At 39.8% G+C, this 16,298-nt stretch overlaps 1 protein-coding gene across 1 annotated transcript in view; it reads left to right on the forward strand.

The window, feature by feature from the left end:
- VSIG1 (V-set and immunoglobulin domain containing 1) overlaps positions 1-16,298 on the forward strand; it is a 40,938-nt gene that overhangs the window by 12,258 nt on the left and 12,382 nt on the right. Inside the window, exons 2-3 of the mRNA XM_063084861.1 lie at positions 8,849-9,012; positions 12,388-12,495. Of these exons, the coding sequence (XP_062940931.1) occupies positions 8,849-9,012; positions 12,388-12,495 (272 nt within the window). The remainder of the gene's footprint in view (positions 1-8,848; positions 9,013-12,387; positions 12,496-16,298) is intronic.

A 16,298-nucleotide genomic window follows, 5' to 3' on the forward strand; every position in this document is an offset into this window, starting at 1 on the left:
ACAGGAGGGAACCACTTTTTCCTCCAATGGAGAGAACCAGCTTTCTCCAGTGAAGTTTTCCTCAGAAAGAATAGCTGCATTCTGAAGTCCAGTTTCCTCTTTGGAGGAGATATTATGGGAACCAAGAAAGCATGGGGAGGAGAACGTAGGGAAGAGAGAAACTGCCTAGAGTTAGAAGGTGCTGCATTCGTGTATACACTAAATCATTTTTCTCAATTCATCAAGACATTGGTTGCCATGTAAACAGCCAGCTTCTGGCAGGAAAGCAGCTGGACCAGTAACCTGGCTGTGACAGAGAATGCAGCTATTGAATCCAGGAAACCAGGGGTAATCATTACAATAGTTTGCTTTTTCTTTTGCTTTTTAAAAATATTTGTCAATCCCCTAAGTTCCTTTTGTCTGACTGTTGTAAGAAATCAAGAAGTCTTTGGGTATGCAAAGTTGGGAAGGGGGACAAGAATTTGTCTCTCGACACAATTTCTTCTAAACTTGTCATGACCTCTGTATCCTCATCCCACCCCTTACTCCCCCACCCCTTTCTGGAACCCTGTAGGTAGCTAGGGCTCTCGCTCAAGCCTCCCTACAGCATAGGGAGCATCTCTGAACTTGACCTTCTCTTCCGATACTTACCTGCCAATCCTATGTCCCATCCTGGAGAACTTTTATACTCTTTGACTTTGCAATGGATTAATCAGGTTAATGAGATGAGCCAGTGCCTCCATAGTGTTATCTAAAGTATTGTCACCTATTACAGCCATTTGGAAAGTGTTTATATAGTACTGTAGACTCCCTAATCTGTGGTTTTGCTTCCTGTGGTTTTAGTTACCTGTGGTCAACTGTGGCCCAAAAATATTAAATGGAAAATTCCAGAAGTAAACAATTCATAAGTTCTAAATTGCACACCATTCTTAGTAGCATCATGAAATCTCACACCGTCCTACTCCATCCCACCCAGGATGTGAATCATCCCCTAGTCCAGGGTATCCATGCTGTCTCCACTCCCAGGCCTTCAGTCACTTTTGTAACCATCTTGGTGATCAGACCGATTGTCATGGTATTGCAGTGCTTATGTTCAAGGAACCCTTATTTATTTCATAATGGCCCCAAAGCACAAGAGTAATGATACTGGCAAGAGTAGCCTAACACTGCATCATAATGCTTACATCATTCACCTCATTTCATCTCATCACATAGGCATTTTATCATCTCACATCATCACAAGAAGAGTGAGTACAGTACAATAAGATATTTTGAGAGATTACATTTGCATAACTTTTATTACAGTGTATTGTTATAATTATTGTATTTTATTATTATGGTTGTTAATCTCTTAATGTGCCTAATTTATAAATTAAACTTTATCCTAGGCATATATGTACAGGAAAAAAACATAGTATATTTAAGGCTTGGTACTACTCACAGATTCAGGCCTCCAGTGGGGGTCTTGGAACTTATCTCCCACGGATTAGGGATGACCACTGCACTGAGAATTTTAGTACAGTGGCAGGCTGGATTTCGGGGTAAGGAGCTCTTTGGTGTGCCTCCAAATCACACGGGAAGCTAATTACCTCATTCTTTTTGTACGCCCAACAGTTCTCAAAATTTGTGGTCTCAGGACCATTTTACACTAAAAAATTGAGGGAGATTTATAATCTGGGCCATATGGTATAGACATGTTTCTCCTTTCTTCTCCCTTATAAGCACAATTATAAACCCTAGAAATAATGCAATAGACAACAAAGGGAAAACTGTGAAAGGTGATAAAAAGAATGCAAACTGGTTTAGGACCCTGGGAAAAACAAAGAGGCAGGATATTTTATGTCTCCTGCCCAGCAGAAGAAGGAGGTCCAATCCTGGCATTTCCTGATCCCCATCCTAGTAACAGCGGGCAGCCCAGGTAAGCTCATTCCTCTCCCAGATTGAAATGGAGTCCCTCTGACAACATCAGGTGAGCTTAACACCACTGGCAAAGAGGAATCATCAAGAGCCCCACCAACATTAGAGGACAAAAGAAACATTTTCCTTATCCACTGGGCCTGAGATGCCCCACACTTAATTAGGGATTCTGAGGTGGGAGGGTGGAGTGGACAGGCAGTCCAGTCTGGGAAGGCTCTTTGACTCTGTGGGTCTGTGACTCTCTTCACTCCCACAGAAACACCAGGGCAGCTGCAGGAGCCAGTAGGTGTGTCTCATTATCCTCATCTCCCACTGAGAGACACCTGGCAGCCTGACCTAGGGAAACCTTTCTGTTCCCTCAGGCAACATGTTCAGGGACAAATGGAAGCCACAGTGATACCACATAAACCAAACAGAACAAAATGACACTGCAAAGACCCTGAAAATTAAACTGCCATTGAAACCACAGCCAGCAAAAATAGGCTAAGACCTCTGTGTGAAACATAAATAAGGTAAATAAATATTACATAAATAAAATATTTAAATAGGAGTCTCCTAACATAGTAGACAAAATGTTCAATCAAAAATCATCTGTCATACCACGAACCAAGAAAACCACTTGAATGAGAATTAGACAATAAACAAATGCAAACATTGAGATGAATCAGATGTTGGAATTATCTGACAAAGATTCCAAAGTAGCCATCATAAAAATGCATCAACCATCAATTGAAATTCTCTTAAAACAAGCAAAAAAATAGAAAAGTGCAGTAAAGGAAAAGTTATAAACATATAAAAAAGAAGGAAATTCTATCATTTGCAACATGGAGGACATTATGGTAAGTAAAATAAGCAGGTATGAATACTGCATGATCTCACTTATATGTGGAAGTTAAAAAAGTCGAACTCATAGAGAGTAGAATAGTGGTTACCAGGGGCTGAGGGGGAGGGAGTGGGGAATAGAGAGAAGACTACTAAAGGGTACAAAGTTCCAGTTAGACAGGAGGAATAAGTTTTCAAGACCTATTGCACAGCAAAGTGACCATAGTTAATAATAATGTATTGTATATTTCAAAATTGCTAATAGATTTTAAATGTTCTCACTACAAAAAAAATGATAGATATGTGAGGTGATGGACATGTTAATTAGCTTAATATAGTCATTCCACAATGTATAAATATATCCAAACATCACATTGTATCCCATAAATATATACAATTATTATTTGTCAATTAAAAATAAAATTATAAATTAGAAGACAAGAATTCAAATAAGATCCATACATTGCAATTGTCTACTATTTCTCTGAAGACACTTTTAATCTATAGTTTCACCCTCAATTTCCTTTTTTCCCCTTAGAATTACATGATTGTTTGCCACCCCCATAAGAAACAAATGGAAATTATAGAACTGAAAAATACAATAACAAAAATGAAAAACTTGTTGATGGATTCAATTGTAGAGCAAAGATGACAGAAAATAGAATACATATCTGGTGAAGCTGTCTTTTAGGAATAAAAGAGAAATAATGAGATTCTCAGTTAAAGGAAACCGAAAAGATTTATATACTCTTAAAGAATAGCTAAAGGAATTTCTTGAAACAGAAGGTAAATGATAAAAGAAAGAATCTCGGAGCATGAGGAAGGAAGAATGAAAAACAGAAAGAGTAGAAATATGAGAACATATAATGGATTATCCTTTAACTCATGAGTTGTATGAATCATATTTGATTATTGAAACAAAAATTATAACACCATCAGGACAATGATATTTAAAAGTGCGGAAGGTAGGGCTGGCTCATGGCTCAATTGGGAGAGTGTGGTGCTGACGACACCAAGTCAAGGGTTAAGATCCCCTTACCAGTCATCTTTAATAAATAAATAAATAAATAAATAAATAAATAAAAGTGTGGAAGGTAAATGGACCTAAATGGAAGCGAAGCTTGCACATTTTGCCCAAAGTGGTAAAATATGGAAACAAGTAGATTGTTATGACTCACATATGTATATTGTAATACTCAGAGCAACCACTATGAAAACTCTACAAAGATATATACTTTAAAACACTATGAATAAATCAAGATGAAATCATAAAAGGTGTTTAACTGACAGGAAGGCAAGAAAAGAGAAACAGAGGAATAAGAACCAAAGGAAACAAACAGAAAGCAAATAAAATGGCAGACTTACAAGCTAATATATCAATAATCACATTAAATATAATTACATTGAATATAAATCCCACTATATGCTGCTCACTAGAAACTCACATTAAATTTAATGGAATAGGTGTATTGAAAGTAAAAGGATAGAAAAAAGATAAATCATGTAAATATTAACTTTTTAAAACCTGGAGTAGCTATATTAATATCTGATAAAGTAGACTTAAGAGCAAAGAAAACTACTAGAGACATTATCTAATGATAGAAGGATCAAGCCAGCAGGAGGACATAACAATTATTAATGTGGGTACATCAAACAACAGTGTCTCAAAATACATGAACAAAAACTGATAGAGCTAAAGGGAGAAAGAGACAAACCAACAGTTATAGTTGAGAAGTTCAATACCCCCTCTCAGAAACTGACAAATCTAGTAGACAGAACATTAGCAAGGATACGGAAGATCTGAAAGACAATCAACTAACAGAATTTAATTAAATATTTTTATGATTCCATCTTGATTTATTCAGTGTTTTAAATTATATCTCTTGTAGAGAACACTTCACCCAGCAACAGCAGAATGCAGTTTTTTTTCAAGTACCTGCAGAACATTCACCAAGATAGATTATGTGCTTGGCCATAAAACAAACCTAAACAAATTTAAAATAATTGAAATCATACAGAGTATGTTCTCTGACTACAATGGAATAAAACTGGAATTCAATAACAGAAAAGTCTCTAAACACATAGATATTAAAATAATTTAATTTTAACACTTCTAAATAATTCATGGATCAAAGAGGAATTCTCAAAAGGAATTTTAAAAATACATAAAGTTAAATAAATAAAAATACAACATATTGAAATATGTAACATGCAGCTAAAACAATGCTGAGAGAAATTTTTAACACTAAATGCTTACATTAGAAATGAAAAAAGGTCTTAAATTGACAACCTAAATTTCTACATCAAGAAACTAGAAAAAGAAGACCAAAATAAACCTGAAGCAAGCAGAAGGAAGGAAATAATAAAGAGCTGAAACTAACAGAATTGAAATAAGAAAACTATAGAAAAATATCAATGAAACAATAACCTGGTTCTTTGAAAAAACAATAAAATTGACAAATATCTAGCAAGACTGATAAAAATGAAAAGAAATAAGACACAAATCACCAATATCAGAAATGAAACATGGAATATCACTACAGATCCTGCAGTAATTAAAATATAATAACTTCACATTCACATATTTGACAACTTAGAAGAAACAGGCCAATTCCTCAAAAACCACAAACTACTAAAACTTACCCAATATGAAACAGATAATCTGAATAGCCCAATAATCATTAAAGAAATTGAATTCATAATTTAAAAAGTCCTACAAAAGGAATCTCCAGGCCTAGTTTCAGTGGATAATTCTACCAAACATTTAAAGAATAATTAATATAAATTTTACACATTCTCTTCCAAAAAATAAAAGAGGAGGGAGCATTTTCAACTCATTTTATGAAGCCACTATTACCGATACCAAAACTAGACAAAAACGGTACAAAAACAGAAAACTACAGACAAATGTCTCTCATGAACCTAGATAAAAATCTTCAACAGGACACTAGCAAATTGAATCAAACAATATATAACAGTATATTATATACCATGACCAAGTGGGATTTATTTCAGGTATGCAAGACTGGTTCAACATTAGAAAATCATTCAGTGTGATCCACCATATCAACAAGCTAACCAAAAAAATATAATCATATTAATTGATGAAGAAAAAGCATTTGACAAAATCCAATACCTATTCATGATAAAAATTCTCAGCAACTTAAAAATAGAGGGTATGTTAGTTTCCCAGAGATTCTGTAACAAATTTCCACAAACTGGCTGACTTAACACAAGATAAATTTACTCTCCAGAGTTCTGGAGGCCAAAAGTCCTAAATCAAACTGTTGGCAGGGTTGGTTCCTTCTGAAGTCTCTGAAGGAGAATCCATGCCATGGCTCTCTCCTAGATGGCTGCTGGCAGTTCCTGGCATTCCTTGGCTTGCAGACACATCACTCCAATGTCTGCTTCCATCTTCACATATCCTTTACCTCTGTGTGTCTGTGTGTCAATTCTCCCTCTCCCTTTTCTTATAAGGACAACAGTCATTGAATTTAGGACCCACCATAAATCCATGATGACCTCATGTCAAGATTCTTAACTTAATTACACCTGCAAAGACCCTAGTTCCAAATAGATCACATTCACAAATATTGACAGTTAGGACTATGATTTATCTTTTGGGGGACCCAGTTCAACCCACTACAGAGGAGAATTAACTCAACTTGATAAAGAGCATGTACAAGTAACCTACAGCTAACATTGTACTTAATGGTGAAAGACTAAATACTCTTCCCTTAAGATTGGGAATAAGTCAAGGATGTCAATTCTTAACATAGTACTGTAAGTTACAGCCACTGCAATTAGTCAATAAAAAGAAATCACAGGCACACAAATTACAAAGAAGAAATAAAACTGTGTACCCAACAAAAGACTAGCATCTAGATTATACAGAGAACTCTCAAAACTCAACTGCAGAAAAAGTAAACAATCCAGTTAGAAAATGGGCAAAAGATATAAATAGACACTTTGCTGAAGACATACAAATGACAAATAATCACGTAAAAAGATGTTTGATACCATTCACCATTAGGTAAATGAAAGTTAAAACCACAATGGCATATTACTACACACCTATCAGAATGGCTAAAGTAGAAAATAGTGACAATAGCAAATGCTGGTGAGAATGGGGAGAAACTGGATCACTCATACATTATTGGTAGGAATGTAAAATGGTACAGCCATTCTGAAAAACAGTGTCTTTGTTTTTTGTAAAACTAAACATGCAACTACCATATGACCCAGCAATTGCACTCTTGGGCGTTTGCCCCAGAGAAATGAAAATTTATGTTCACACAAAAATCTGTTCAAAATGTTCATTGCAGTTTTATTCAATAGCCAAAAACTGGAAACAACCCAGATGTCCTTAAATGGATGAATGGTTAATCAAACTGTGGAACATATATACCATCAAATACTACCAGGCAATGAAAAGCAACCAACTACTGATACACACAACAACTTAAGTGAATTTTTAGGTAATTATGTTGAGTGAAAAGAGCCAATCCCAAAATGTTGCCATGATTCCATTTTTATAACATTTATGAAATGACAAAATTTTAAAACTGGAAGACAGATTAGTGGTTGCCAATGGTTAGGAAGAGGGACTGGGTGCTGGAGGGAGGTGGGTGTGGTTTATAAAAGGACAACATGAGGGGTCTTTGTGGTGATGAAACTGTTCTGTATCTTAACTGGGTGATGGATACATGAACCTACATGTTATAAAAATTGTATAGAACTAAAAGCACACACACACACACGCACGCATACGCACAAGTACAAGGAAAACTGAGGAAATATGAATAAGATCAGAGGGTGTAACAATATCAGTGACCTGGCTATGATACTGTTGTATAGTTTTACAAAATGTTACCATTGGGGGAATTGGGTAAAATGTACATGGGATCTCTGTCTTATTTCTTAGAACTGCATGTAAACCTACAATTATCTTAATAAATATTTCAGTTAAAGATTATTGAGGACCCCAAGGAGGTTTTTTTCTATGTGAGTTATTTCTATCTATACTTACTGTGTTAGAAATTAAAACTAAAAAAAAAAAAAAAAATTATACAGAAAATATATAAAAACACATTCCATTAGCTGCCAGAGCAATGACATCATTACCTGTCATGTAGCTTTTGAAAAACTCCATTGTACATTCATGAAAGGATGAGAGTGAAAAAGAAAAATAACATCTTAGTATTTTTATGAAAATAATTTTGATTTTGCAGTTCCCCAAAATGTTCTTAGGGATAAGGTGACAAACTCATCCTGGTTTGCCTGGGATTTTCCTGGTTTTAGCACTGAAAGTCCTGGCAAAACCTGTATGGTTTACCTGAGACTTATCTTGTTTTAAAACTAAAAGTCCCTCATCCAAGGAACTCTCTTGGTCCTGGGAAAACTGGGATGGTTGTTCTCCATACAAACAAACCTTTATGGGTGTAGTGGATTGAATTATGTCCCCCCAAAACTATTGAAGCTCGAATTGCCTCCCAAGTTTTATGTATTAGAAACTTGGCCCTCACTGTGACTGTTAAGAGGGTGGGAAATCCTATTACGGTAATTGAAAGATGGAGCCTTAAAGAAGTGATTAGATTGTAGGACCATGCAGTAGTGAATGGATTAAAAGTGGTGGCCAGGGGCGTGGTTCTGAGGGTTTTAAAAGGAGAGAGAGGAGAGTCTGTCTTTTCTCTTGTTCTGCTCTCTCTGCTTCCACCATCTTGCAATGTGAGACCACTGGGTCACTGTCACCACCACCAGGTGGAGTTTAGACTTCCCAGCCTCAGAAACAGTAAGCAATAAATTTTGTTTTCTTTATAAGCAACAAAAACGGACTAATACTATGGGTCTCCAGACAACTCTAAGAATCTCTGTGTAAGGCCATCCTCGCACAGAAGAAATACCCAGTTCTGTGTCATTACCTCACCATCACCTAGGATTTGAGTATCTTCACATTGTAATTTGTTAGAAACTCCACTCTCCACCCAATTGCTTGCTCAGCTTTCCTGTATGGTTCATTCGACCTTCTCCTCCTCGCTTTAATAAGATGTCTTTGAAAGTATTTTGTGATGAAAAAGTGTCATCAGAATGTGAGTGTGTACCATTGTCTTTTTGATGATTATCTTTTCAGGTCAGGTTAGTGTGGTGCAAGTGACCGTCCCAGACAGTCTTGTGACCGTGACTGTTGGATCTGATGTCACTCTCGTCTGCATCTATACCACCACTGTGGCCTCCCGGGACAAGCTTTCCATCCAGTGGTCTTTCATCCATAAGAAGGAGTTGCAGCTAACTTCCGTAAGGACACTTTTCCTAAACTCTTCCCCTTTGGTAGTGCTGACTGAAAACTGTTGGGGTAGATGCATGAAAGAATGGTATGCCAGTGACAACAGGGGTATCACCTTAGAAACAATGAGGCTGAAGATAGCTGTTTAGGAAAGACCGTCATCTAAGTGACTTTGCCTTTGTCCTCTTCATATTTAGTTATAGCCTGGTATCTCAATTCTGTGTAGGTTAAAATCAAGTGTATCATGTATTCTAGAGTAAACAAGAATGGTTCTTCTCACAGGTGAAATGAGCAGTAATTCTGAAAGGGCTTTCCCCCTAAATATCTCCCTATTATTTGCAGAAGTCAAGTCCTAATTAATCTGCAGACCACTGCCAAACTAAATATCTGGCATTTTCCTGTCAAGTGGGCTTGCTCACCATGCCAGGCTGAGTCCTGACAGAATGAGACTCCTCAGATGGGTGGAGAAGAACCACAGCAGTGATGAATCTTGGGTAATCAAGGACAGCATAAGGCTAGAAATAGGGGATAGGTCAGGTAGGCATAGAGTCTGGGGAAGAGGTTGCCCGACAAAGGTGGATGAAAGTCAAGAGAGGAGAATGATTCCAACTGCAATCTAACTATTACCAGGTTTCCTTCATCTGGTCTAGAGGGTAATTTCCTCTTTAAATTAGTCCAAGGATTGAAGGTGTGTGTGTATGGGGGGGGGGGGGCGGGGAGGCCTGTATGCCATATGTGCCTAGACACATCTCTTGAGGGAAAAGATCTATACCTTTCCTCAGGTTCTCAAAAGGATGTACACAACCCAAAATGGAGTTTAGAGAAGAGACAGATCAGTGTGGTTTGAAATAGTTGGATGCAGTTGAGTCGGGCTTTGGAGGAAAGGAATAGTCTCGATCAGTAGGAAGATAGAGGAAAGGCAAATTAAGTGGGCTGGGGGTGGCCTAGGGGTAGAGGTGGAGAAGAAAGAGGGCATTCGCTTGGAGCAGCCACACCTTGGCCATTTTGCTTCAGCCACCACTGGTCATTTGGAGGTGCTGAGTCCTCTCTTTACTGGAGATCCTGAACATTTGTTTAGCAGGAAACATCATTCAGGGGGAGATTTCATCACTGCTACCCTCTAGTCAAAGTTAAACAATTTTGCTCAGTACTGGTTACCTTGGACAAATATCTGAATCACTCTGTGCCTCTCTTTAAAATATGGTAGGACAGCAATACTCATGGAGAATCAGCTGACATAATGCATGTGAAAACACTCGAAAAAAAATTTTTAAACCCTGTAAATTTTATCCCTTGTAAACACTATTATGATTATCAGCAGCAGTAGCACCACCACCAACAGTGATTCTACCAGTTTCTATCACCCAAAATGTCCTGACCCAAGACCTTGCATGTTGGAGTTAACTAAGAAATTATAAGAAATTACCACTTTCCTTTGCAGGTTGCTCTCAGATTGTGGATGACAATAATTGCATGATCTTTCTTCCTTTTTAAAATTTAATTTCCTGATTAGTCTTTTCAACAACACGGTCTTTATCTGTACGCTTGAAGTCCTTCTCATTTTGCTGGTAGGGGCTAAATTTAGAGTGGTTCAGCCAATACATTTTGAAATGTTTTATGCTTGATACTCAAACCAAGATGTCCTCAACTGCTTGGAGGCCAGGTGAGGCCAGTTTGAGTTCAAAAACACAAATTCTTCTTTATGCCTCTTCTGACACTGGAATTTAAAAGGCCACCTCTTGGTTGAACTGTGTAACTAGTGAGGAGCTGGGAGGGAGCTGCAAGGCTGAAGGATCTTGTGACCAGCAATGAGCTTTTTCTAGACCTGGAGATGCAGGGGAAGAAGATATAGGTGATTGAACTGAGTGTGGCTTGAGCTCAGGACACCTCTTAGAAACACTTCCAAAAAGAAGGGGCCGAGCCCGTGGCACACTCGGGAGGGTGCGGCGCTGGGAGCGCGGCAATGCTCCTGCTGCGGGTTCGGATCCTATATAGGAATGGCCGGTGCATGCACTGGCTGGGTGCCGGTCAGGAAAAAGACAAAAAAAACAAAACAAACAAACAAACAAACAAAACCAACAAATAAAATAAAATTAAAAAAAAACAAAAAGAAAATCTATTAACAAATAAATATTTATTGAGTAGCTTATTTACTTGTCATTTGCCTCATTCTCTAGAATGTCAGGTACAGGTGGGGCAAGTATTTTAAGTTATCTACTCTTTTAGGACGCCCATATCAAAGGAGGTCCTCTGGATTGAGCTGCTGGATCAGGGAGAACATGCTCCCTGATCTTAAAACTGCATGAGACCTGTGCTATGCCTGTGCTTTAGCTACATGGAAGACAAGGTGAAGTAGGGCCAGCTCTTGGCTTGGTGACAGTAAAAACCACCTCCTGAAAGACAAACTTTCTCCTTCTCCTGTTTTCCTGTCTTGTTTCAGCTTACCCTAGCCATATCCCCATTACAACCACCTTTAGGACTATACTTCTAGAGAATTGGAGCCCCCCCCACCATGTTCTGCAGGCATGTGCTTCTTTCTCCTTTGCCAGATGAGTAGTTTTAGGGCCCCAGTGGAAACCTTCTGATAGTCAGTTCTACTCCTTGCTCTGCCACTTACTTAGTGGCTGGATGACCTTAGACAAATTACTTGACCTTTCAGAAGTTCAGTTTTCCCATCTGTAAAATGAGGGTACTTACCTACCTCATAGGTTTCATGTGAAGATGAAACGAGGTGATGCTACTGAAGTGCTAGGAAGCATTCCATACTGTAAGCATTCAGTAAATGTGAGCTATTATTGTTAGCATCAACACTCACAAAATGGTGATTTTGAAGAATCCCTACTGCATCTATACCTGTGGTGTACCAGAGGGACTGGGTCATGGGCACTCGGGAAGCTAGCCCAACAAGATACACTTAGTACAGCTGAACAGTGGGACAGAGCTCTTCAAGGACATCCTGGCCCAAGACTGGTTTCCAGTTCTACTGCTTGCCAGGTCCCTGTGGCTAAAGGGAGGGCCCAGGCTCCTTCTCTGCCTGATCGTTATCGCTGAACAGAGAGCCTGCTCAACCAAGAGGTTGCAGACATTCTGGGTTAAGATGGTATTTTTCAAAATGGGATTTGTCCTCCATTTCAAGTCTATTTCCTCTTTGAGCACTTTTATGCATTCAAAATTCTGTAGTGCATGTTGTATGTTAATTTAGTGATTACTGGTGGGACATTTTGGAGGTGATAAAAAGAGACTGCTGTGTTATTAGACAATTCTGCCATTTATGGGAGTAAGATGTTGCCAGACTGACCACTGAGTGATTCAGTTCAACTCCTGGGTTGATGTAGTGTAACATGTAGCTTCGGCTCTCAGATCCACCCATTTCTGCTCAAACACAGCACAGCCCGTGCCTCAGTACTGAGGGTATGGAGGAAAAGGCAGTCAGTCAGTGTCTAAAAATGGCGCATGCAAGAGACGCTCGGGGAAGATGTAGCTGGACCTCTCAGGTAAGAACACCTATTGGTGTACTACTGGACCCCTTCATTATTTGGAGTCTCTGGGGCACTGGCACCAGCTTTAGGATTGGTATGGGAGTGTCTGTGTTTGGTAATCATCCAAATCCGCACTAGATCCTGACAAAACTGGGACAGTTTTGAGTTTACCTTCTCACGTCCATGTCTGCAACTCTTTCTAGCCTCCTCCAACAGGCTCAGGGCCCTATTGCTGCCCTGACCAGGGCAGTGGCCAGCTCTTGCCATATGCTCTCTTCTTCTCCTCCCCCAAACCATCGTTTTGAAGTAGCAATTGACTCTGAAGCCTGGGATTTCTCAATACCCAGGGGCGGATGTTATCTCTTACTGACTATCCCCTCCAAGGGGTTCCTTTGATGAATAAAGACTGTGGAAGTGTCCCATAAGTCTTATGACCAGGAGGGCCAGGATATTCATTAGCGCAGTCCTCCTCTCAGAGAAGCCCTCCTCTCAGAAAATACGGACAGCTTCAGACAGTCAGTCCTTCAGCGGGGAATTTCAGCAGAAAACTCTAGGCCAGGTACAGGCAGGGTAACATGGAAGTTTTGGGGGGTCTGATGCCTCTCTGGTCCCACAGATGGCCTCTTCATCCACCCAGCCTGTTCCAGGTAAAACTACAGAGACCTCACTTGTCCATGAGCAGAACATGCATTGACCCTGCTTAGCATGGGTCTCTCAGACAATACTTACTTTTCTAGAATATTCATAGTGGAAGAAACCCTTTGCCATCTTCATATCTCCAACACAGACATAATTTGAACAACTTCTTTCCCAGGACTTAGTGTCCTCATGTTTTCGGGCTTCACAGATTTTCCAACTCGGACTGTCCTCTACAGGTAGCATTACATTAAATGATTCTTGAATGTCGGTGGTGCTGGTGGGGCGGGAAGAGTGTTCCATCTCCTCAGGGGCACTTGAAAATAGAGAGGGTGTTGGTTTGATTGTCGTGACTGTGAGTCACTACTGGCACTTAGCAGGTGGTGGCTAGAAACTCTAAATGCCTCCCCCATCAAAGTTTATCTATCCTATGTCCCATTCCTTCAGGAGTCTATTCTTGCTAAATCTGACACATTAATCGAATGCTAAGGTGTTAGGGCTTGGTGATAGCTTATTTTGTTCTCTTCCAAAGAAATGCATTTAAGCAAGGACTTTCTATGCTGTCACCCAAAAGTAGCCACTCACATGGCAAGTCAGGCAAATGGCAAGTTGGTAAGAAAGTGGTTTGGGGACAGGAGAGTCTTTCTTTTGGCATTCTATTCCTTCCATATGCAATCCGAGGCCCCCAGCACAGTCCAGAGAAAAATCTGGGCTTGAGACCATTGCCACCTTACACCTGTCCCCTATAGATAGCTAGCCCCTTTATGAGCAATACAGGAAAGCAAGAAGATGGAAGGAAAAACCGGGTGATTTGCTGTGGATTTCCACGCCCTCCACATTCCTAGAAGGAACCTGCAAAAGCAGCTCTGGAAGCTAAAGGCATTTATATCTCCAACTTAGACTCAAATAGAAAACAGACTGAATTTGATCAACCCTTCTTGGTACTCCAAGCCTCTAGTTAGACAGCAGTGTCACAAAACTGAGGAAAAAATTTTTTAGGACAAATCTGGCTCCCAGCTGCACAGCCTCATATGAAGAGGAACTTGGCACAGAATGAGGGAAAAGGCTGCTCTGCAAAGAACTGAGGGGCGTACAACTGCAGCTGGCAAATGTCGAGGGCATCATGTGGTGAACACACTCCAAGCCAATGAATAGCAACAATCGGCAGGAGAAAGGTTGAGCTGTAGTAGGGGATGGAATGGCCCCAAAGAAGGAAGTTTGCCCAGGAATCATCTTTCTCATCTCGGGCAGTACTATGAATGCCATCTTAATGTACTCAGTGGGAATCAGGCGGTCTGGATTCCAGGTCTGACGGTAGATTAATTGTGTGACCTTGGGAAAATCACTTTCTCTATTGGGAGCTCACTGTCCTTCTCTGTAATAGAAGAGGATGAGTCAGAATTTGCAAACTGGAGGCCTCTGGGTCAGATTTGGCCAGTGGATGCATTTTGGTTGGACATCCAGTATTTTGTTTGTTTGTTCCAACAGTCCGAATGCCTTGTTTGCACTGGCTCTTCAGTTTACCACAGTCCCCACTATCCCTTATGATCTTACCACTATCCACCAGCCCCTCCCAGCCATTTCCCATACTTCCAATATCCATCTGGCTCCTAAAGGCTCCTTAGCCTTAGAAACCATGAACTAAGCCATCTCAGAGGGTCTTAAAAGTAATGTGCTATTGTGAGTTAACACATCAGCCTCTAGCATCACCAAGGGGCAGGCAGAGAAGCCCCTGGGGGAAAGCAGGGCAGTCTGTCATGAACACATGCACAAAGGGCAAATGGGTAAAAAATTAACAAGCAATGCTTAAGGGAACACTTGGATGGATATTCTTAAAGCAGGACTCAGAGTCCCCTCTCCTCCGTGGCTTTTCCTGGACCTCAATTGCTTTGATCTCTAAATTGACAATATTATTTCTTTGAAAAGTGTACAAGCCTCATGGGCCAGGTCCTCACCATTGTTCAGCTTTGATTTTTAAAAGAACCATTCTTTTCTGGAAAATGGAACCAAGTTGCAGTCCTTCCTGTGTGATTAGATAAGAAGTTTCAGAAAACATTTCTTTCTTTTTCTCTTTACAAAGACAGTGTGACAGCGTGGACTTCCCCTAACAGAAAGCCCCTCCATCTATGTGTCTGGCTGCTGTCTAGCCCTGGGGACATTCTTTCTCATAAAGCGACCTGAGGCTAAGGCCTTTCTCTTTTAAATCTCCATTGTTGTTCCTCCTTACCCCCATTCCTATCCCTGATGCCCTTTAGTGTCATTTGTGAGAGGGTAAAATTTATTAGACTGCAGTGTGAGGAGCTAGGGCAGAAAGATTAGTGAAATTCCTTTTCATAGGTAAGTTACAGGTCAAGGGCCTCGTTGCTTATTTGCTCATTTCATCTTGATTCATGCCCAATATGAGACTTTTACATGGCTTCTTTTTATGTCCTGGTCTTGGCTTAAAACACACTCTCTTGGTCCCCTGGTCTCTGCAGAAACAAGGTCCTTTTCACCTGGATCCTTTGGGACTTACTGTGGGCCTCAGGCAGGAGTGATGTTATAGCTCATCGTGATGTCATCAAACAACTGTGTAAAACAGGGATGACCTGTCCCCAGTCTTCTTGGGAGCTGGGGAACTGGCCAGATGTTTAGGATGTAAAGGGCTTTCTTAATGGACAGCAGAATGGATTCCAAGTAAGAGACAACAGGACCTCAAATTGTTGACTAGAAAGTAAATAGGCCCGATGCTAGCTAGCGAAATTGAGAGCTGGTTAGTGTGGGTGTATGGGTATCAACTCAAATGAAGGTAATAGACTTTTGATGAGTTGAACCTCCCCTGTCCTGCTTGAGTTCCTTGAGTTGATACTGGTTTTCTGGTTTGTAAGGCAAACAAGACCACTCTGGGCAAAACTTGTGATTTCAATAGGTGTGAATGCATGAATTATAAATGGCTACATTTAGGGCAGGAAAGAAAGCATGTTTATGTTAGAAAACCAAAGAGAGATAAGCTGTTTTCTCATTTTAAAAAATTTTTCCTGTAAACCTACATTTCTGTCTTAGTTTAAAAATATATTGACTTTCTGCTTATAGGAGAATACATTTGAATTCATCTAGACAATATCTTTTGGTTTTCTAATTGCTTTCCCTCTTTCACCACCTATTAAGGTAAAGAGAAATGGACAAGGAATTAAGAGAAATGG

Source organism: Cynocephalus volans, chromosome X, assembly GCF_027409185.1.
Source record: "Cynocephalus volans isolate mCynVol1 chromosome X, mCynVol1.pri, whole genome shotgun sequence".
NCBI classification, from domain to species: Eukaryota; Metazoa; Chordata; class Mammalia; order Dermoptera; family Cynocephalidae; genus Cynocephalus; species Cynocephalus volans.